The sequence below is a fragment of the Littorina saxatilis genome, linkage group LG3, assembly GCF_037325665.1.
Source record: "Littorina saxatilis isolate snail1 linkage group LG3, US_GU_Lsax_2.0, whole genome shotgun sequence".
NCBI classification, from domain to species: Eukaryota; Metazoa; Mollusca; class Gastropoda; order Littorinimorpha; family Littorinidae; genus Littorina; species Littorina saxatilis.
This window is the reverse complement of record NC_090247.1, coordinates 32,791,457-32,815,342: the sequence shown is the minus strand read 5'-3', so window position 1 is coordinate 32,815,342 and position 23,886 is coordinate 32,791,457. Positions and strand designations below refer to the sequence as shown.

Sequence of the window (23,886 nt, the reverse complement as noted above, 5' to 3'; positions counted from 1 at the left end):
AAGTCGCGGCTAGCTGCAACCTACCCGCGAGCTTGCCACGACCTGGTCGCGACTAGCTGCGATGTCCTAGACCCCTCCTACAAGTATGTTGCGACTTAGTCGCGGATAGCCGCGATGTCCTAGTGCACTTGCCACAAGCTTCCTGCGAGCTTCCTGCTATGTGCCTATGATTAGTCAATTCTTAACCAGGTTTGAAATTAAAAATTCATTCACTGAAGTGGTGGTACATATGCAGCTAGCAGGTATGTCAGTTGAGAACTGCATGACTTTGCTAATTCCATACACTATTTTAATGCTTCAACTACTTTGACATTTGTCAGGGGTTTATTTTGTCTTTTTCATACTTGATCGATTAAACTAACATCTTTCATGCGCACTACATTTCTTGTTGATAGAATATTTTTTTCAGTACCTGATCATGATTATTATTATTTTAGGATGAAGCAGCTAGTTAGATTCTAATTTAACATCCCTGTATTCAACAGTTCAGACCTGTAAACTTTTTTGTTATTAAATTACTACAGACCAGAACTTAACCTTAGACTTTACAGCGAAAAATCATCATTAATGCTCCAGAAATTTGCAAATATTTTTCAAAATGCAGAGACCTGCATGCACATACCTTCATCCGGGGCTAGCTATTTCAATATGGCTGACTGAGGGAAAGCACTCTGCTCACTATATTTGGACAATGTCATGGCCCTAAGGTCGCGGCTAGCTGTAATGTTGTTGGGAAGCTTGCGCCAAGGTCGCAACTAACAGCCATGTAATCGCGCCAAAGTCGCAGCTACCTGCGATGTTGTTGCGAGACTAACTTTGAGCAGCTAACTTTGATGTTGTTGCGAGGCTCGCAGCGACCCGCGATGTTGTCGTGAGGCTTGCACCAAGGGTGCAGCTACCCGCGATGTTGTCGCGAGACTCACGCCAAGGTTGCAGCTATCTGCAATGTTGTCGCGAGGCTTGCGCCAAGGTTGTGGGTAGCTGCGACCTTGTTGTGAGGCTCGTGCCAACATCGTGGGTAGTCGTGACCATCTGCGACTAGTTGCCGTGATGGGTTTAGATCGCTGCGACCTCGCAGCGACATTGCAGCAACTTTTCATTGCTGTAAGGGATATATATCTCTGAAACTATTTAACATTATTAATTAATTGAGACTTCATGTAATCTCCGATCACCATACAATTGCACAACTTTTGAAAAATATCTTTTAACACAAACGAAGTAATTTGAACTACTCAGTCGGGATGATGTGTGTTGCGGACGACCCATATGGAATTCCGTAAGGAATTTTACCCTGTATAACTGGGATGGTGTAGGTCATGTACGACCCATACTAATTACTAATACTATGCAAAGAGACGGCAAAACTCCTAATTGGATGGCGTGGGTAGTGTACGACCCATACTTTTTACTTTTAATCCTCCTTTGGAAAGTATGGATTGTACACGACCCACATCATCAGGACTGTGTAGTCCAAAGCGTGATTCTTTTAAGAACTAGGCAGATGCGTTTGAGGGCAGAATGTTTTGATGAGGCAGTCTATTGTAAAACAAATTATATGACTGAAAAGGGCATGTATTGATTGCCCTTATTCAAAAAGCTGTTTGAGTTCACATGAGGTAGTGTGTATACAGTGATTCCTACAACACAGGCACCCCCAAAAATCAAATTTGAAAAATCAAGGTTCCTGCGTTAAAATCGACAAAAAATCAGAGCAATCAAATGTGTATCTGAAACAGTCAATTTTGTTACTATGCCATGCTGAGCGGTGTATGTGTTAATTCTCTCAGTAGGTATATGTGGTAATCCTCTCAGTAGGCATAAAAGGCAGTTTTTGAAGCCGTTTTAGCGGGTAATGAAACAAAACAATACATTTGAATTTCTGCAACTTTTTAACGCATTGCCTTCAAATATTTGGTGATTCGTGCTAACACATGTCATGAATTAGAAAAGACAACATTAAACAGGTTTGCGATTGTGAGGTGTTAACCGGTATTTTTACCGACAATTATCAAATAAATTAATTAAGCAACAAATCAGATGTACCGAATTACCGTAAAGTATCTTGTAAGCGCCCAGTATCGAGTAAGCGCCCACCCCCCACTTTTAGTCCAAAACCGTGCATAGGGTATAGTACCTTGTAAGCGCCCACCCCCCACTTTACACCATTGAAATCAGGGGAAATATAAATTCCGCACTTGATCTGCTAGTTTTGTGAATGATTTCCCTTTCTTGTAAACCCTATCACGTGTGTCTGCACGCCTTGGATCTAAACGCCTGCAAGTCAATGATTACAAGATGCCGCGGATCAAATCGTACACCGTTGCATTTAAGCTGTCAGCTCTTGACTATTTTGATAATAACGCCAATGGAAATGTGTCGCAAACAGCAAGTGAGTTTGGGGTAGATAGAAAAAGGATACGAGAATGGCGAGAGAATCGCAATACCCTTTTACGTCACCAGGCGGGAAAGGAAAAGAAGAAGCGAAAGTTACATGGCGGTCGAGACGTCAGATCAGAAGAGGTAGATGAAGGTGTGTTAGAATATCTTGATCAAGAGCGGGCGGAAGGGCGTGTCGTCCGCAACAAAGATTTGCAAAGAGGAGCCTTAGAACTGGCTGGTGGACTGGACATAGACGAATTTGTTGCATCACCTATGTGGCTGAAGCGTTGTAAACAAAGGCATGCTGTCTCCACTCGGCGAGGTACCAATACCAACCAGACGTACCCCTTGTTCAAGGTAAACAGAGACACAGTGCGGCCGACAGCGGCACCTCTGCAGACAAGAAAAGGATGCGACGACATTCGTCTCCCCAAGCTCTTCTAATGACAATACGAACAAGAAAAACAAGTCGCGTAAGGCGAAAATACAATATTTAGTCAAGTAGCTGTCGAACTCACAGAATGAAACTGAACGCAACGCAACGCAGCAAGACCGTATACTCGTAGCATCGTCACTCCACCGCCCGTGGCAAAGGCAGTGCCCGTGGAATTGACAAGAAGAGCGGGGTATTCGTTGCGCTGAGAAGGATAGCACGCTTTTCTGTACCTCTCTTCGTTTTAACTTTCTGAGCGTGTTTTTAATCCAAACATATCATATCTATATATTTTTGGAATCAGGAACCGACAAGGAATAAGATGAAAGTGTTTTTAAATTGATTTCGAAAAAAACAATTTGATAATAATTTTTATATATTTAATTTTCAGAGCTTGTTTTTAATCCAAATATAACATATTTATATGTTTTTGGAATCAGCAAATGATGGAGAATAAGATAAACGTAAATTTGGATCGTTTTATAAATTTTTATTTTTTGTTACAATTTTCAGATTTTTAATGACCAAAGTCATTAATTAATTTTTAAGCCACCAAGCTGAAATGCAATACCGAAGTCCGGGCTTCGTCGAAGATTACTTGACCAAAATTTCAACCAATTTGGTTGAAAAATGAGGGCGTGACAGTGCCGCCTCAACTTTCACGAAAAGCCTGATATGACGTCATCAAAGACATTTATCAAAAAAATGAAAAAAACGTTCGGGGATTTCATACCCAGGAACTCTCATGTCAAATTTCATAAAGATCGGTCCAGTAGTTTAGTCTGAATCGCTCTACACACACACACAGACACACACACGCACACACACACACACACGCACATACACCACGACCCTCGTTTCGATTCCCCCTCGATGTTAAAATATTTAGTCAAAACTTGACTAAATATAACAATGGAAGATGAAGAAAGAAAGAAGATATGATTACGAAGTGATCAAAGATCACATTTCTTACTGAAAACTGCTCATGCATAGGGTGTAGTACCTAGTAAGCGCCCACCCCCTACTTTGGGTCGGAATTGGTGCACAGGGGGGGGGTGGGCGCTTACAAGGTACTTTACGGTACAAACAAAATGTCAAGTCATTTGAGACGTTAGTACTGCTGTTATGCGACATGTTAAAAAGAATTAAAAAAAATAACGATGTACCTTTTCCAAAGAAAACAGAATTTGTTTTAAATATGCAGGCTTTAAACAAACATTAAAGCTTCAAATTACACTGAAATGTAATTCATAATCAACGACAGCTGCTCAGATCACTTGTTCAAACGCGTACAAACATTCTTGGGAAATGCTCTCTCAAAAGCCCTGCTCAGCAGCTAGCAGTTAAATGTTCAGCAGTGAGCTTGATGTGGGCTATTTGTGCTCAGCGCTGTGAAAATAGTCCACTTCTTAAAGATTACTTTCGCTGTGAAATCCTCATACCATCCATGTCTGATAAAATATGTACATGAAATTTGAGTATTTGGCTTATCTGTTATTTGAAGTTGAAGATAGCATCAAATTAAATTTGTTTGATGAGTCAGCTTAGACCAACCGACTATTTTAAGGACTCTTTCTGGCATGTCAAATAAAAGCAAACCTAATCTCTTGAATGACTTGATGTACTTAACGACATGTCTTAGCATAAATTACCGGACGTTTGAAGGCAATGCATTGAGAAATTTATTAAATGTGCTGGATTTCTTCTGATTACCCACTAAAATGGCCCCAGAAACCGCATTTTACGGCTTCTCAGAAGAATTACATACCGTTCATCATGCCATTACGCCATTGTAGACCAGATATGTAAACTAAACTGACTGTTTGGATGCATATTTAATTGTTCTTTCTAATAACTTGCACAACAGGTTTCCTTTCAGCAGTTTTGATTGTATGTCGATTTTAACGCGTTAAACTTGATTTTGCGAATTTGATTTTTGGGGATGCTAGTCTTGTAGGTTCTACTTTATAAACAGTACCTCGTGTAAACTAAATCTGTTTTCTAAATAACATAGGACAATGAATGGCCTTTTCAGTCTTATAATTGGTTTAACAATAAATGGCCTCATCAAAATGATCTGACCTCAAACGCGTTTGCTTAGTTTGTTGTTGTTGACAGGTAGTATAGAAATAGAATATGAACGTTGGACATCTTTTAACTGCTAATTAATATTGACAAAACCACTGTATACTTCTGTGTCTGCAGACTGTTCCTAGCATAATTAATGTAAATGAGACAATGACAAAAGGTGACGTTTTCATGTCAGTATGTCCCAAATGACATCACCAGTACATTTTTCATTCTATCTAATCTGTTTTCGTTCTATTTTTTCTAATAACATGCGTTAACAATTGATTGCCAACTGGAATGGAAGAGCACAAAAAGTGTAACTTGATATGTAGTTTCTCTAGAGGGAAAAACATCTTCCACTTTCATGTCAGCGTGTCCCATGCAACATACATTTGCCAAACAGCTATGTGTAAGTAGATTATTTGTTAGTGGTATAGAAAATACTGATCAACAATCAAAGTCAGTGTTCACATTCATTTTCTACCTATTTCTTATTTGTTTATTCTTTTGGCAATGGTGAAATGTCAGCAATCGTGTGTCATTCGGGACAGTAGACATGACACCTGACCTTTTGTCACTGTCTCAAATGCTTAAAAAATTCCTTTAACCATTTTAAATATAAAATTTGTTGTTTTGTGCAAGGGAGGTTACACAGTGGCCACTACATACAGTGTTGGTAGTTGGCCCCTGAGCAAGCGTCAGCATCAGTGTTGGTAGTTGGCCCCTGAGCAAGCGTCAACATCAGTGTTGGTAGTTGACCCGTGAGCAAGCGTCAGTATCAGTGTTGGTAGTTGGCCCCTCAGGGTCAGTGTTGGTAGTTGGCCCCTCTGCGAGTGTCAGCATCAGCGTTGGTAGTTGGCCCCTCAGCGAGTGTCAACATCAGTGTTGGTAGTTGGCCCCTGAGCAAGCGTCAACATCAGTGTTGGTAGTTGGCCCGTGAGCAAGCGTCAACATCAGTGTTGGTAGTTGACCCGTGAGCAAGCGTCAGCATCAGTGTTGGTAGTTGGCCCCTCAGAGAGTATCAGGGTCAGTGTTGGTAGTTGGCCCCTCTGCGAGTGTCAGCATCAGCGTTGGTAGTTGGCCCCTCAGCGAGTGTCAGCATCAGCGTTGGTAGTTGGCCCCTCAGCGAGTGTCAGCATCAGCGTTGGTAGTTGGCCCCTCAGGGAGTGTCAGCCTCAGTGTTGGTAGTCGACCCCTCAGCGAGTATCACCATCAGTGTTGGTAGTTGGCCCCTCAGCGAGTGTCAGCCTCAGTGTTGGTAGTCGACCCCTCAGCGAGTATCATCATCAGTGTTGGTAGTTGGCCCCTCAACGAGTGTCAGCATCAGTGTGTGGGTAGAGGTCCTTAAACAAGGAACAGCAACATAAGAGCAGAAGGTTTCTTGTATTTAATATCATATTCTTACTCCGAATCACATTAGCATTGAGTCACCTGAGATGCTTATCACTGAAAAACGCTTACCCGGCTAAAGAATTTAAAGGGAAGCAACCCCATCACCAAAACGAAAGTGAAAGTAGCTTTGGTAATGGGCCAGTACACCGGGAGTTACCTCCCATACGGGTGTATGCCACGTCACTTCCTCTAGGAACACGTGCCTATTACCATACGTCTTTTTCACCTCGGAGAGGACGGTTCACTTTTTGACGCTCTGTGGCTGACCTTGTGTGTTTGAGTGACACCCGCCGGCCACGTTACCCAGCTTGTCTGCTCGCCTTGCCTACAGTTTGGTGAGCTCGTTCCCGTTTGTTGTTGGTTGTTTGCGCTGTTTCGTTACTGTACGTTGTCCGTTTTTTACGGACTTGTGTGTCAGTGACTTGCGTGTTTCGCCATTTTGTTGTGTGAGTTAGTTAGCTAACTCGTGTGACTTTGCTAGTAGCTCTGCGTGCCCTCTTTCTGTTTGGGCAAGTGTAGCTTTAGTATTTTGTTGACGCGTAAGCGTGTGTGTTTACTGTGTTTTCAGTCGTTTTGACTTACGTTTCAGTAAATCTTTTTACTTTGCCACGTGTTGTTGACGTTTGTGTCAGTGTCTTGCGTGTCGCCATTTTGTTGTGTGAGTTAGTTTTCTAGCTCGTGTGACTTTGTTTGTAGCTCTCCGTGCCTCTGCTTGTGGGGCAAGTTTAGCTATAGTATTTTGTTAACGCATTAGTGCGTGTGTTTACTGAATTTTCCAGTCGTTTAGACTTATGTTTCAGTAAATTTTTTCGCGTTGCCACGTGTTGTTGTCAACATGTCTGATTCAGACAAGCGCCGTGGCAAGTCGGACCCCAAGGGGAAAATTAAGGCTAAGTCTTCCTCTTCCAAAGCAACGTTACTTGTTACAGACCAAGAGCGTAACACTTTGTTGGCTGTACCAATTTCGGCGCCTAGCGCTGTTACTACTTCTGCTTCTTTTGCGGCGCCTAGCGCTACTGTTACTTCTGCACCTGTCTCTACATCGGAGACTTCGTCTTCTTTGTTAGCACCTGGACAAGGTGCGTTGGTTTCCTCTCTGTTAAAGTCACTGGTTCCAGAAATCCGCAGCTTGGTGCAGGCAGAATTTCAGCGTTCCGTCGCCAGCAGTTCGGCGTTTCCGGCATCTGGCAGTGACGTCCGGGCATTGGCTTCCGTGTCTTTGTCCTCCACTTCCGGCTTGGAGCAGCGTCCTCCCTCTTCAGCGTCGGTTGGTAAGCAGAGCTGGTCCGATAGCCCTCGTGAGGCGCCTGGACGTTCTCCTTCGGGGGACAGCTCTTTCGCATCGGGTCACGACCGATACCTTGCTGATCTTTCATTTCCGGCGATAACCTACGAGGCCCCGGACTTGTTCGAACAGCGGCGGCAGTCGGTTTCGACTGCCGCATTTCCGGCACTTGCCGGAAGTGATGATCCGTCCGCTCCGGCACGCTACGGCGGTCGCGGCAGGATGGAGTATTCACTGACTTCCGGTCCTTCCGGATCGCGAAGTCAACCAGTGCAGTCTTCACTTCCGCATTTTGCGGTTCCGTTGACTACACTTCCGGTTTCGGCCGGAAACGCTTCTTCCTCTTCTGGTGGTTCCTTCCGGATACCAGATAGTGGATTACAGCGTGCGCCTTCCGGCTTTCAAGCGCCTAGGCTTGAGCAGGCATCACTCCACTCAGTCGGGGGAGTGACGTCAGCTCATCCAGCTCCGGTTTTTGCGGATGGTCGTCCTGCTTACCCTTTACCTTCACAGGGTTTTGGGCGGCAGGATGACGTTAGTGCTCAGGCTTTTCCGGTTTCCGGTTTGCCAGGGCATGCTTCTGCTTCCGGAACTGGTGACTTCGGTCATGGTTCCACGTGTGACTATTCTGATGCTCCATCAGTGGTCAGCGAGGAGTCGCGGGGCGTGTTTCCGTCGAAGCTCAAGTCTGTTCTTGACGTCGCGGCGGAAGTAACGTCTCGTTATTTTCCTGAAGGGGTGGTGGCTGCGGACTCTTCCGCATCATTCGTTCCTTCTGCCATGGCGGACTTCCGGCCGGCACAGGAGGATGTTTCTTCCTTCCGGTTCGCCGAGTCTCCGTCAGTGGCTTACCAACTTTCGCATTCACTGGTTCGTCCAGCACATGCGGGGAGTGGTATTCGGCCAGTGCCTGTTCCGTTACTGCTTCCTTTTGGTCCAGTTCCGGAATCAGCTCAGCAGTGGGTGGCTTCAGCTGCCCAAGCCTCTTCCTTCGTGCCTACGGCCAATAGGAAGCTTGGCATGCCCAATCAGAGCCAGATTGGCTGGCGTCTTTTGCACTCCCTAGGGCTACCCTTCCGGTTTCCCGGGAATTGCTGCCTCTTCTGACTAAACCGATCAAGCGTGATTCGGTTTTGCCGGTTTCCGAGGCTTCCCTCCTCTCTGCTGAGGAGGTTGGACGTCGGCAGATCGAACTGTCCTCCATTGCGGAGACTCTCGTTCGGGCTCTGTCTCGGGCATTGACCGATTCGCTAGTTCCTTTCACTCTCAGTGAAGAACAGAATGCGGACGATGTCTCTGCGCTTTTGACCGCATTGGCCAAGGTCAATGAGGAACAATTGCGTCTTTCCTCCCTGCAGTACACCCAAGCGGTACTCTGCAGGAGGGATCTCTTCCTCTCGCAGTCCCAATTCACGGAGCTGGCTACTAGGGAGACCTTGAGAGTCTCCCCGGTCTCAGAGGAGTCTCTCTTCTGTCCGCTGGCACTGGATGCCAGACAGAAGGAGATTCAGTCAAACAAGGACAGTCAGTTCCTTGACTACACTCTGAAGGGGGTGAAACAGTCTCAGCCTTCTAAACAGAAGCAGGCTCAGACATCGTCTAACCCCAAGCCAGCTCAGAAGCGGCAGGCTTCGCCGGCCGCTCGTGGTGGGAAGAAGAGGACGGCATCGGGGAGGGGGCGTGGCGGCTCTGGAAGTAAGCCACACCCCCAATGAAGCGCTCCCGATCTCACCTCCCTCCCGCCCTCCACCTTGGTGATGGCGGGAGGCCCCTCCCGGGCACTTTCTCGTTGGATGTCGGTAGTAGACAGCCAATGGATTGTGGGAGTGGTGAGTTCGGGCTTCCGTCTACTCTGGCGGGAGGAAAAGGCGCCTCTTACCCGAGTGCCTCCGCGGTTCAAGCCCCCCTTCTCGCAGGAAGCACGTTCCGTCTTGCAGTCGGAAATTGCCTCCCTGGAGCAGAAGGGCGCGGTGGAGAGAGTTCGGGTCCACAGCTCCCTGGGATTTTACGGGCGTCTGGTCGCTGTTCCCAAAGCATCAGGAGGATGGCGTCCCGTGTTGGATTTATCTCTCCTCAATACTTTCTTGAGGGAGATAAAATTCAAGATGGAGACGCCAGCCTCTGTCCGAGACTCTCTCCGCCCAGGAGACTGGGTGACCTCGATCGATCTCACGGACGCATACTTTCACATTCTTATGCATCCGACCGACCAGAAATGGCTTCATTTCCGGTGGGGAGATCAGATCTACCAGTTTCGCGCACTCCCTTTCGGGCTGTCTCTCGCACTGTGGATTTTTACCATGGTGGTGAGACAGGTCTGTGCACTGGTGAGGTCCCAGGGTATCCGTCTGCGGGCTTATCTGGACGACTGGCTCATCATGAACCAGTCCCAGAGCGGCTGTTCGCAGGATACCCTGACGGTTCTTCGAGAATCCAACTGGTTGGGGTTCTCGATCAACCGGGTAAAGTCGGAGCTGACCCCGTCACAGACATTCACTTATCTGGGGATGTCTTTCGACACGGTCGCTTGGACTGTCCAGCCTTCTCAGAGAAGGGTGGACAAGCTCCAAGCTCAGATTCGCTCCACTTTACCTCTCCTGATGGCTTCCATCCGCTCGCTCGCCTCCATCTTGGGGCAGATGGAGTCTATGGCTCTTCTGGTTTCACTGGGCCGGGTCCACAAATGTCCGCTTCAGTTCGCGCTGAAGCCGTTTGTGGACTCTCCTCTGGTGGACTGGGACGCCCTCATCCCTTTGCAGGGATGGTTCCAGTCTGCGACCCTTCCGTGGTTGCACACGGAGTGGGTCTGCAGAGGTGTTCCGATCGTCGTGCCCCTCCCCGACCTGGACCTCTTTACAGATGCGTCCAGGGAGGGTTGGGGGGCACATACAGATCTTCAGACTCCTCCCTTTCCGTTACTCAGCCGAGTAATCCGGAAAGCGGAGATGGAGGAGCCGGCCCTTCTTCTTCTGGTCGCTCCTCTGTGGCCGTCGCAGGTCTGGTTTCCAGATCTTCTTCGGCTTGCCCAAGGGCCCCCCATTCCTCTCGCACTCGTGCGAGGGGAACTAGTGCAGCCCCGAACAGGCATTCCACACGAGGAGCCCAGTCTTCTGAAGCTTCACGTGTGGAAGTTGTTCGGGACTCGCTGAAGCGCTCTGGGGCGTCGTCTTTGACTCTGGACTTGGTGGCTCGCTCGCATAGAGCGTCCACCTCTTCAGTTTATGCTTCCCACTGGAAGGCATGGACTGCCTGGTGTTCAGCTAGAGGGGTGAGTTCGGTGGCTCCGCGCTCTATTCAGGTCGCTAACCACCTCTCTTTCATGTCTTCACAGGGCGCCTCAGTCTCCTCGTTGAGGGTCCGGCGCTCCGCTATCTCGGCGACTCTTCAGCAGATTGGTCGTTCTGTTCGAGTCGGGGGCGTTATAGCTGCAGTCATTAAAGGGGCTGCTCTTAAGGAAGCTAAAGCTCGTTTGCCCGCTCCCAAGTGGGACTTGTTTTTAATCCTGGAATTCCTTCGTTCTGCGGATTTTGAGCCTTTAAGCGAGGCCAGTCTGTTCAATGTCACTCGCAAAGCGCTGTTTCTCCTTTTGTTGGCTACGGCCCGACGGGGTAGCGAGGTCCACGCCCTGTCGGGTCAGCCTGGAGATATCTCCTTTGAGCCGGACGGTTCCGCATCTTTGCGTTTCCGGCCTGATTTCCTGGCCAAGAATCAGTCTCCGGGGCAGGCCTCTCCGCTGGTTAGAGTTAAGGCTCTGACCAGCGCGTTGGCCCCGGGTGACCCCGATTCGGTCAATTGCCCTGTGAGGGCACTTCGTCTGTACTTAGCCCGGACTCAGCCGATTCGGTCTAGTTCTCAGAAGTTGTTGTTTATCTCTCTCCTTACTAGGCGCGAGAAAGATTTGTCGAAGGTAACGTTGGCCCGGTGGGTGTCCTCGCTCATCAAGCAGGCTTATGAGTGGAGGCGCACAAAGAGGGGGGGGGTTATGCCCTCCTTGCCACTTGACTCGGCCCGAGCCCATGAGACGAGGGCGTGGGCATCCTCTCTGGCAGTTCTGCGCTCCAGACGTCTAGAGGAGGTGCTGACAACTGCGTATTGGCGTTCCGAAGATGTTTTCATAAACTTTTATCTTCGGGACGTCACAGCTCTTCGACAGGATGGCTCCAGAGGCCTTCCAGCGCTCATAGCAGCAGGCCAGTTCCTGTCCAGAACTTGATGGTGAGTTTTGATTCATTTCTAGCCCACCGCCTTGTTGATGTTATCTGCTAATGTGATTCGGAGTAAGAATATGATATTAAATGGAAAATTTCCTAAATAAATTATCATTTAATTAATATACTTACCCGAATCACATACTGTATTCCCTCCCACCTGCCCCGCTTATGGTTTTAAGATTTTTTTAAAGCCGTATGATAATAGGCACGTGTTCCTAGAGGAAGTGACGTGGCATACACCCGTATGGGAGGTAACTCCCGGTGTACTGGCCCATTACCAAAGCTACTTTCACTTTCGTTTTGGTGATGGGGTTGCTTCCCTTTAAATTCTTTAGCCGGGTAAGCGTTTTTCAGTGATAAGCATCTCAGGTGACTCAATGCTAATGTGATTCGGGTAAGTATATTAATTAAATGATAATTTATTTAGGAAATTTTCCATTAAATGTTAGCAACAGAGCAGTTTCACCACATAATGATCTTACAAGAAAAAGAGAAGACAGTGAGTAATTCTAATACTTGCTCTTATTCATACTACACTTAGCAAACCATTTTATCTGTACAAATTGTGTACTTTAAAAAAAAAATCACTCCCGAATCATTTTGTACAAACTTTCCAAGCCATTAAAGGCACTTCACTTGGAAATGTGGCACACTCTTCCGCTGCTCAAAAAAGGATGCCCCAAAAATTGACCCGAAAAAACACAAGGTACCATTTAAAAATGAACTCAAGTTCAGGATAGACACAATAATAATAATAATGAAAATAGAACATTTATATAGCGCTTCTTCACAGCTCGAAGCGCTTTGGCAACGTTTACATACGTGGAGAAGAACATCAATTATCTGTCCAGAACCGGGTGTCTTCTTTGGTTAACTTTTGTACTTTGTGTTCTGCCATTACTGCCGATGCACGTGTCAATCGCTTCAACAGTAAAAAACACGAGGTCTTGCGTTAATTTAGAGGGGTTAAACAATTAAAAGAAAGCTCTGTATATCAGCAATGACTCAGTCCTTTAAAATGAATCAGACAAGGCTAACAATTCAGGAAATGGAACAAACCAACTGAATTACAAATTAGCACAATTTCTTGAAATCCCCTAGAGCATGTTCTGTTCTCCTCACAATCTATGCCCCCCCTCTCCCAAACAAAAAAATACCCCCCCCCCCCCCCCACGTTAACAGCGTAAATACATGTTTTTAGTACTAGTAAATTACTAGTTATTGTCACTTAAGAATCAGTTTTGTTGATATCAAGGAGTAGTAAAATTTAAAGTCAAAGATAAAAGTTTAAAAAAGAAGTCAAACACTGAAACAGCATTCTTCTTACTCACTGTCCAGTTTTTGTGTGTGTGTGTGTGAGAACAATACGTTTTGACACATCTCTTTCAATGTGTATGCATACTACTACTATGTGATCCCAGAACGCCTCTTCTTTTGTTTTCCAAATGTTCTACAGAATTGTCAATGACTGAATGAGTATCATATTACAAGCATAACATATTTACCTGAAATGATGTCCAGTCTTTTCTTGCACACCACGTTCACTAAGACTTATGCTTTCATTGGCATTCCTCATTGTCTCTGCCCTTGCTTTGGTAACTGTATGTTAGTGTCCACGGGTAGAAGATGACACTGGAGGAGAGCATGGTGGTGCCAGACGATGCAGACGGTGATGAAGTTTATTCTCTGGTGATACAAGAAAGAAAATTATGAGTGTTTGCTGAATGCTGTTTGCTTGTATGCATTTACAATTACCAGGTGAATACGCTGCACAGATCTGCAGTGCAGATGATACTAAGACAACACTGTCAGCACAGCTACCAAGTCAAACTTACAACGAGCACAGTCAGTATATCTGATTAACAATAACAACCCATTTAAGTTTCAAACATGCCTTTTCTGCTCTAATGTTTTCTCTCTCATGCAAGCTGTTTTATAACCTTGACATTTTCTGCAACAACATTCCCAAACACAATCTGAAAAGTAGCATGCCTTGAAAGGAACATTTGATCAATTATGCTTTAGATCTATTCCAAACCTTACCTTTTTTCATCATGACAGGAAACAATGCTGACGTGTCTTGCTGACGTGTCTAGTTCACGTGTTGAGTTAACCTGCTTGGAGCACTGCTGTAGATATAGGGTGTGACTGAGTATTCAGGGTGTCAAGATGTAGCCAATGTCACCGTATATGAACAAGCCCAGAGGTGCTTGGATTGCAGGACACACCCAACTCTCATTTAAAATCATGGTACCCTTTTCACACCCTGGCCATAGAACAACACGACACACGGTCCAAAGATGTTCGTCACCAACTACTTCAATGCCTGTAGAAGCCGTCACGGCGTGGCATCCTTCCTTGTTGATATTATACTCGTGCTGTTTTGTTTCGTTGACTGACTGATAGAATGTTGTTCGAAAATGTGTGTAAACAGCACCACAAACACGCCGAAAAAGTACAAGCTATCTGGAATTGCTCACGAGTACGTGTGGTTAGCCGCTTCCTGTCGGGTTCACACTCGTCGTGCAAGGCAGAATATACATTCGGTGAATGCAGCGAAGACTCGTTTCCTTGCTGATGTAGAATATGTCGCCGCGCATGGACTGACAGACATCAATCACGCAGAAAACGGTGCAATCATAGTCTTCGCGGGTGCTTGTAAGTGCTAAACTGCATACCGTCCACACTCTTGTCAACATATTTCAAACAGGAGTCCATGCTTTGACAAATGAAAGCGTGCGGCACTCTCCTTATCGTCTTGGGCATTCCGCGGATCCGTGCGGTGACGAAAATGTGTTGATGGCGCATGTTATATCGCAAAATGATGCACGAGTCGAGTCGACTCACAGTCTCATTTACGGCCGCCATTTTTAGGATTAAAATTATCTCCCTTGCAAGTTGGGGGCGCTTCTGTCTGCTCTTACCTAACTTAGGGCTGGGGGGGGGGCTGTCCTAAGATAAGAGCGACATAGGAGCGCTCTTTGGCCAAAGAGCGGTCCGTGAAACGCACCTATCTTAACTTTGCTCTTAACCCCATCTTGACCCCTTAAGAGCTCCTAAGTTAGGATAAGAGCGGTATATGAAACCGGCCCCTGGTGTCTATACTGCTTAGCTCTTTATTTCCAGAGTTCCGCAGTTTGGGAGAGAAGAATTGCAGCGTCCCACGCCGCCTGCCGGTGGTGTTTTCCCCCCCTTCATTGGGTGACGCTCGCTGTTCGGCGTCGTTGATGGCCGTCGGCGACGATTTCCGGGGAGGATCTTCTTGCTTCTTTGTCTTTTGCCTCCGTGGTTGACACCGAACTGGTCCAACGGCCCTCGTGAGGCTACCGGATACTGCCTTTTGGGACACAGTTCTTTGGTGCAGGATCACAACCTGCAAACTTCTGTTCTGACTCCCCCAATTCACATTGCGTGCACGGGTGTTTCAGAGCAAAGGCGGCTTCCGTTTCCGGTAGTCGCGCTTCCAGGTTTTCCCGGAAGCGAAGGTCCTCCATCTCCTGTACACGCAGAGGTCTTGACTGGAGTTGACCGTGGACTGGCCTACGGGCGCTCGGGCTTCCGACCCCAGTCCACTGCTGTTCTGACCTCACCTTTGCCTCGTCGCGGGCATTGGCGTTTTCAGAGCAAGGGCGGTAGCCTTTTCCGGCGCTGCGCTTCCGGTTTACCGGAAGCATAGGTCCTCCTTTGCAAGTACACGTTGCGGTCTTGACTGGAGTTGACCGTGGACTGGCCTACGGGCGTTCGGGCTTCCGGCCCCAGTCCACGCAACCTTCACTTCCGCATTGTGCGGCTTTGTCTGTTGCGTTTTCGGCTCTGTCCGGATACACTGTTCCTCTTCCTGATGCTTCCTCTCGGATGTCAGTGAGTGAGAAACAGCGGCTGGCCTTCGGGCATTCAGGCTTTCAGCCTCGGCCGGGACAGTCGTCACTTCGCCTGTTGGGTGTTGCGGCTACTGCCTATTCAGTTTTGGTGGCTTCGGATGTTACCTCCTCTTATTCTTACCCTCTTACAGTAGGGGTTGAGTCAGGACGGTTTTCGGGTTGTTTATCCAGATTCCCCCCGCGGGTTAGGGGGAAGAATTTACCCGATGCTCCCCAGCATGTCGAAAGAGGCGACTAACGGATTCTGTTTCTCCTTTTACCCTTGTTAAGTGTTTCTTGTATAGAATATAGTCAATGTTTGTAAAGATTTTAGTCAAGCAGTATGTAAGAAATGTTAAGTCCTTTGTACTGGAAACTTGCATTCTCCCAGTAAGGTCATATATTGTACTACGTTGCAAGCCCCTGGAGCAATTTTTTGATTAGTGCTTTTGTGAACAAGAAACAATTAAGAAGTGGCTCTATCCCATCCCCCCCCTCCCCCCCCCCCCCTTTTCCCCGTCGCGATATAACCTTGAACGGTTGAAAACGACGTTAAACACCAAATAAAGGAAAGGAAAGAGGAGCGGTAGTGACGTAGTACACACCAATGGGAGGTAACTCCCCGGGTCTGTGGTCATTACCAAGGCTCCATTTACACTTTTTGTGGTGGGGTTGCTTCCCTTTAAAATTGTTTAAGACGGGTAGCCTTTTCAGACCTTAGCATCTCAGACTGCGTCAATGCTTTATGTGATTCGGGTAAGTATATTAAATGAAAATTTATTCTTAAAATTTTCGAATTACAGTTATGTTGGAAGGAATGAAAGACTTCAAAGAGTGACAATGCGAGTTGTATACAGAACAGCACAAGAATATTGTCTTTAACTACATAATTATTCTTAACAAATCCTTTAGATTCTCACCCAACTTTCATCCTCAGCCGACAGATCTCCACACATCAAGGAACACCATTACCATCAGCGGTACGATATCCACCCCTCTCAAAATGGAGAACATTGCGGTGGTTGTCAGCAATCCACAGACGATCACAGCCGCCAGCATGGAAGGGGAGGGCAGCTTGGTGGACTCTGGCGCCGTGGAGACGATAACTATAGGAGCGCTGTCGCAGGATGACGCAGCTGAAGCCATACAGGGTCTGCAGGCTTTGGCGCAGAGAGGGGTGCTGGAGAATGGGAACATCATGGAGGAGCAAGTACAGGTGTGAGGGGGTGGGGGTTGGAAGGGGTAGATTATGGGAAAGGGGAGAGTATAGGAAAGACGTAGACATAGAAAACTCTATTATCTCAAGACGATAAACTCGGGCATGGTGTATCACAGCATTACAACATACAACATAACATGTAAGAATATGTTGTAATGCTGTAAGGCCAAAAAAAAAAAATGCTTTGGTTACGGTTTCATGGCCAAAAAAAATAGGGTAGGTAGGTCGATTAAACTTTTTTTTTTTTTTTTTTTTTTTTTTTTGGTTGGTCCCTCTTGAAATGATAAAAATATTTGTGTATGCAGGATATTCGAGGTATTTTCATATGGTGTATTTGGAACCACAGATATTAATTACTTTTTCATGCTAAGAAAAGAAAACTGGACATACCCTTTAAACTGTATAGTGCCACTAGTGAACACAGTTTTCGAGAGTCATGCCAAAGTCCAGTTCGAAAGAGTCTTCGGGCTCGGCACTTATTTTCGTCGACCCAACACATTTTATCCCGAACAGTTTGCCGTCCAAAGTTGGATGAAAATCATGAAAAATGTCCACCAAGGTTGCACTCTTCGAGTACCGAATTATCAGTCGTGTTTGTTCGATATGAACGCACTTTCCGAATACGATTGCAAATGCAGACGACATCTTTTTACGTTCGCGCAACGAACGAACGCACGAGACTGACTTCCCTTGGATATGGGAGTTGTAAAAAGCGGAGTGGTGTCCCTTGTCGGGCTTGTTGTTGTCTGCTCGCCGGCGATCGATGTTTTCTCTGTGCCGTGGTGTTGTCGTTTTCGGTGGGTTTTTGTGTGTGTGTGTGTGTTTTTTTTGTGTATGTATGTGTTTGGTTCATTTTATTTTTAGCTTTAGGACCAAATAAAAAGTTTAGGGTCGGCCCAAAAAGTTAGGGTCGGTCGGGAAACCGTAACCAAAGCATTTTTTTTTTTTGGCCTAATACACCACACCCGAGTTTCTCGTCTTGAGATAATAAAGAAGAAGGGGGAGAATATGTATCATTGTTTGATGGAGGTGGTGGCGTGTGTTTATATGTGTGTGTTTGGCTCTGCATAAGTGTGTGTGCTGAATTTAATGAAAGATTGAATAAAAGTTTTGTGCATATGTTCTGCGCGAACTTAGAATCCGGTTTCATTCTAGAATGGACCGGGTCCAGGTTGGAATTCTAACCCTGCGCAAGTACAGGGGTGCCATTCTAGAATGAAACCCTTGTTGCTGGTCCATTCTAGAATCGGCCGTGCGCAAGGTTGGAATTTGGGTCCAAGTTGGAATAGTCATTTCAGTTAGACTATCACACAACCAAAGCCACAAATGTGGATTTTCTGTTTGTTTTTGTTTTTTGTGTGTGTGGTTGGGTTTTTTTTCCGGGTTTTTTACACTTTACTCAAAGACATCGTGAATTGGGATTGTGATGTTCTGAAAGTGATTACGATTTTGAGAGACACTCAGCACTGATCGCTACGAACGGAAATTTCCGGACTGACAGTGTTTTGCCGATCTCGCTTGTAACTTTTAATCTTATTCATATACATGAAGTTGGTCTTCTGAATTGTGAAGATATAATGTCAACTTTTTTTTTTAAACCTGTGACAACAGCTCTATAACTCACTCTGTCCTTCTGTTGGTCTGTCTGTCGGTTAGTCGGTCTGACCGTCTGTCTGTCTGTCTGTCAAAAAAATGGTCAAAAAAACCGGACATTTCCGAGAGGGAGACAGCGCTGACATTGCAAGCGGCCGCAACCGGCTCTCATCACAAAAACAACTGCCCTGCAAACAATACCGCCCTGGTAGTCCCCCTTGCTATGGTCTGCCTTTGTTTATTGCGTACTCAGGAGTGTCAACTTTCTTGACATGACATGACATCGCAAGATCGCCAAAGGATTTTTTCAGGGGTAGACAAATCAGCCCCATTTTATCAAAGGGAAGGTGCAGGTGGAGATAATTCAAGGGAAGACAACTCTGTCTTACCTACAAACATTACGGCCCCCTTTATTCAAGGGTTTCATTCTAGAATGGCACCCCTGTACTTGCGCAGGGTTAGAATTCCAACCTGGACCCGGTCCATTCTAGAATGAAACCGGATTCTAAGTTCGCGCAGAACACATATAAGATAACTTGAATTGAATATTACCTAAGCAGTGTCATGTTTCTAAGTTTGAAGTTGTGCGTGTGTGCGTGCGTGCACGTGCACTTGTGTTTGTGTGTGTGTGTGAGACAGAGAGAGACAGACAGACAGAAAGAGACAGAGAAGAAGACAGAGAGAGAATGTCATGTTGTTGTTCAATATTAAATTGCAATGCCTCGTCCCAGGTGATGGGTTCCGATGACCAGACGACGCTCGTGATTGATCCCTCCAGCTTTGGGGTGGTGGAACAGCTGGTACAGCCTAAGACAGAACCCTTGGAGGTTGTAGAGATTGACAGCTCTCAACTTTTGGATCAGGTGACCTCGATCTCAGTTACGTCGCAGCAGGAAGCAGGATTGCTTGGGGATTCTGGGACTTCTGCAACTGCAGCACCGGAAGGATTTCAGTTGTCGGCTGAGCAACTTATGAACTTGAGTACTGGAGACTTGTTGGAGATAAATGGAGAGATGTTTAAGGTGAGAAAGGGAGAGAGAAGAGATGGGGGATGGGGGGGGGGGGGGATGGGATGGGAGGGGGGTTGGAGTGAGGTAGAGGGTCAGAGAGAGAATGTATTAGAAAAAGAAGCATTTGGACGTGTGTGTGTGTGTTAATGTTGACAGTATGTGTGTTTGTGTGTGTGTTTGTGCCACGTCTGTGCGAGGGTTGGGGGGGGGGGGGGGAGGGATTGGGATTATACATGCGTTTGCATGACAATTGAGGTTTATTGGTTAAAACTCCAAGCGCGTCATGTGTGCTATTCCAGCATTGTCTGTGACACAGATTCCTTCAGCTACAGTGAAGTCTGGAGCTGATTTTATACTGAGGTCCGTCTTAGCTTAGACTTTGAAGAAAAAGACAATCTGAGAAAATGAGGTCTAAAAGGAACCTGTGGTCTAAAAAACGAGAAAAGTTACATTTGAATTGGAATGTCTTACAACGAAGATTAGGATCAAGATATTCCAACAGAATAAAAGTCACAAAAAGGTTGAGCACTAATTTGATCTCTTCTAAAAGTAAAGTTTCGGCCTAGTAAGCTTGAAATAAGTTCAATAGCTGATACACTTTTTTCTTTCCCTCCAGGTGGAAGTGTCCTCCGAGACCAACCCTGATGGAACACCGGGCCAGCAGATCATCAGCTTTGAACCAGCCAACATATCCGTGGATGCAGCAGCTGCCGGTACGATGCTCGAAGAGGAAGAGGTCAGCTCAGAGACAGCAGAGCTAACCTGAGGCGTGCACACAAAGTAAGGATGCAAAGATCAACTTGAAGCTGACCTGAGGCTTGTGTGGATTAACGGAACTGCAAAGACAACAATCTTATGAAATTCTGGTTATGCCTGTTGGGTAAATTGGGTACGCAAGCCTTAGATCTAAAAAAAACAACCAACGCGCTCGAAGTTAGTGTGAGCTATGGGGAACCACAGCACCTGAGAGAATTAGAAGCGTTGAAGAAAGCTGTTGCACCTGCCTACATTTGTTTTTTTTAGATCTTGTTGATGAGGCTCTGCCTCACTTGATTTTGACTGTAGGTGTGCTTGAAATTACACCTTGTGCCATGAGAACAAACCCCTCTGTTCCACTGCAAGCAGAGTTAGTTGCCTGACTCTCCAACCCGACGCAAACGCTGTCCCCCCTGTGTGTCGTTGCCCTGGCCGGGGTTGCAGCGCTGTGTTTTGGCCTGTTGCCTGTCGGTCACGCAGAATGACAGTTGACAGGTGCGCCCTCATGGGAGCCCTCTGCTGCAGTACTCCAAACAGGAGGATTGACGACCAGGTAAATCTACATGCCAGCTCCCCCACCGTCTCTGTGTACGAGTTGGTGTCAAAATTCGAATCTCCCGTCAGCACACGAAGAATCCGTGTGTTGGCAATCTGCCACAAGGCACGAGATACCTTCTCCAGCTTCGGTTTGTTTGATGACAATGGCCGCTGTCCCCTGCGATATCTCCTGTTCTGCTGCTGCAACAGCCCCCAGCGCACAAAAGTCGATCACCTTCAGGTGCTCACCTGTGACACACCTTTCTGGCTTTGGGACTCCATGTTTATTGTCCAAGCCCTTCAGCTGGGCGAGAACCTCTTCTACTCAGCCATGCTGTAGCCTTTTCCTTGAATTCTCCTGGTTTGGAGACCTGACACAGCAACTTTCAACGTAACTCCTGTCACCTGCCTTCAGCTCGAAGGCGTCAATGTCTTTCACGGAAAGACCAAGAAGGGGTGTCTGGGTAGTGTAGCCAATCCTCGTCCAGCAGATCAATAGTGTTTTTGCTTAGAGTAAGTAAAGTAATGAATTCTTTGAAAGAAAACTCCATTACTTTCATTTCTATATGCTGTTGCTGCCAATGTTATACACTCGTGCACTGACTCATCCTCATTCCGTAGTTAGTCTTAGGCACCAATTACACACCCTTACTATTCTGTAACACAATGACACCCCCCTCCCTCCTACATGTGTAACTCCCATTCGCATACAGTGAAAACTGTCAAATACGGTCACTGGACTTAGCGGACACTCGCAGAATACGGACAGTCAGTCTCGGCACGGACTGCTTTACACTGTAAAACACCTGTACGTTACGGCCACCTCGGCATTACGGACGCGGACACGTATTTTGGGTCCATAATAAGTGTGTGCGGCCAGATCAAAGGCATTGTGATAGCTGGGTGGCCTTGTTAAAAGACACGACCTTCTTCCCAGGGGTCAATGACCCAGTTTTTGCCATGAGAGGTGGTTCCCCTGTCATATCTGAGAGAGGAAACACTTCCTGCATGGGGGTCAGTGACCGAGTTTAACAGAGTGGAAATCTGTGTGTGCGGCCAGATCAAAGGCAGGGCAGTACCTAGTAGCTGAAACATGCATTATCACAAGTTTTTAAACTCAGGCATGGTACTGAAGGAATGGCAGTTTCAGCTGAAATAAAGCCGGGGGTCCAGGGGGCCGCTCAGGCGACTTTTTACTAATTCAAATGTGTTTAGTGCCCTCTCCTTGAAGCTGAGAGGGATATAAGTGAAAGATAACAAGGCTTGAGTAAGAAAAAATAATAATCTCAAGTCAATCAGCAGATTTTTTTAAATTTTTTTTTCGGATTTTCGTTTTTGAGAGTACCATGCCTGAAACTTGTTTTACAACAGTCAATATTAAATGTTTCTCTATTTAATCTAAACAGCTTCTGTTTTTCTTATAAATGTACATGTACATGTGCAGTACTCTCTCTCTCTCTCTCTCTCAACTTGACTTTGTCGCGTTTACTTGCACCTGTCTAATAAGGACACCTGCAGAATAAGGACACTTTTGTCTGGTCCCAAGGGTGTCCTTATTTGACAGGTTTTACTGTACCTAACGTCTTCCCCTTCCCTCCCTCTGGCATCTGCCTCCTGCGATGAGATCTCACAGTCCAGCCTCAACTGCCCATCCCTTGACCTTCCTACCCCTACCCCACCCCCACCCACTCTCTTTGGAAACTCCCTTGTTACAGAAACTCCACATAAACTGATCTGTCTTTTTTTCTTTATTTGGTGTTTAACATTGTTAAACTGATCTGAAGCCTGTGCAAATCTACATGACTGCAAAGATAAGTCATGAAATTATGATTATTGCAGCTGTTGGTTACAGTAGATTGAACAGAAAAAACATTCTTTTTGAAAACTTGCTTGCACAAATGTCATGTTTATTAAGACTGTTGGGGTAGGTGGACATTGGTTTTGAAGTGTTTACTTCTTTCAGTTTTAAAACTTACGCACAGATTTGTCTTGCATTTATCAAGGCTGTGTTGCATCTTGGGAAGACGATCATTATTTTTGAAGTTTAAGTTCTTCCACTTTCAAAAGTTACTTGCGAAACTTACTTGTATTTATTAAGGATGTTTGGTACATTCTGTAGACAAGAAATACTTTTGAATTGTTGTTTCTTCCATTCTCAAACCTTACTCACAACACTTCTTTTTAGCATGTCCATTTGGTAGATAATGCTAGTTGATTCTTAGAAATCAATAGCATGGTTAGCGGGTTGACTGAAGAACAAAGAACATTGCGTGCAGTTTGTTGCCTCCAACTAGAAGCAGATCGACACTTACACAGTAGACTGCATTTTCACTGAATGAATGAGTGATTTATTTTTCTTGTTGGTTAGCTGAAATTGTTGCACTAGATAGATGGATCTTGTACTGCTGACATTTATAGTCCTTTGCATTTTATCTGTGGGAATATGGTACAGCTGAGAAAAAGGGGTGATGTCGGTAATTGTTGTTTATGTATATAAATTCCTAGCCTTACATTTGTTTTTTGTTGTTGTTGTTGTTATGTGTTTTCTTCTTTTTGGTTTAAAGTTTGGTGGTAAGATAAGTTGTCAGATGTTTCAAGTTAAAGAGAAGGAATGGTCACCGTGAAATGTTCGAGTACATATGTATGGGGAAAAAAAGAACATTTGCTGTTGAGAAGTCTTTGAAAAGAATGCATTTGTGAATAGTTATTTAATTATTTCTTTGTTTGTGTGCGTTGTACTGTGTGTGTGTGTGAGGAAGAAAAAAAGGTTGAGTCAAAATAGACACATTTTATTTCTATCAAGTGGAACAAATGTATCAAGTCACAGACACTTGTGAAAAAATATTAAATCTGCATTGAAGAGAATAATCGGCAAAACCTATCGGCTTGATTTTCAACTAATTCAGTCTTTTGTGGAACCCCCCGCAGGTTAGGGGGAAGAATTTACCCGATGCTCCCCAGCATGTCGTAAGAGGCCACTAATGGAGTCTGTTTCTCTTTTTACCCTTGTTAAGTGTTTCTTGTATAGAATATAGTCAATTTTTGTAAAGATTTTAGTCAAGCAGTATGTAAGAAATGTTAAGTCCTTTGTACTGGAAACTTGCATTCTCCCAGTAAGGTAATACATTGACCATTGTA

The 23,886-nt window shown here is 45.7% G+C and overlaps 1 protein-coding gene and 1 long non-coding RNA gene across 5 annotated transcripts in view; one reads left to right on the top strand and one right to left on the bottom strand.

Moving 5' to 3' along the window:
• Positions 1 to 23,455, top strand: part of LOC138962181 (uncharacterized) — a 53,221-nt gene extending 29,766 nt beyond the window's left edge. For 3 of the 4 annotated variants that reach the window (XM_070333909.1, XM_070333906.1, XM_070333907.1), the window contains exons 16-18: positions 16,571 to 16,849; positions 19,177 to 19,467; positions 20,072 to 23,455. In XM_070333909.1, coding sequence (XP_070190010.1) covers positions 16,571 to 16,849; positions 19,177 to 19,467; positions 20,072 to 20,221 — 720 coding nt within the window. In that variant the 3' untranslated portion in view covers positions 20,222 to 23,455. The remainder of the gene's footprint in view (positions 1 to 16,570; positions 16,850 to 19,176; positions 19,468 to 20,071) is intronic. The other variant, XM_070333908.1, reaches the window with a different exon arrangement.
• Positions 5,813 to 14,362, bottom strand: LOC138962180 (uncharacterized). Its single transcript, XR_011454430.1, has 3 exons — positions 13,817 to 14,362; positions 13,279 to 13,459; positions 5,813 to 6,228 (listed from the first exon to the last, which is right to left on the bottom strand). It is a non-coding gene; the product is annotated as an uncharacterized lncRNA (long non-coding RNA).
• Positions 23,456 to 23,886: the final 431 nt, after the last annotated feature.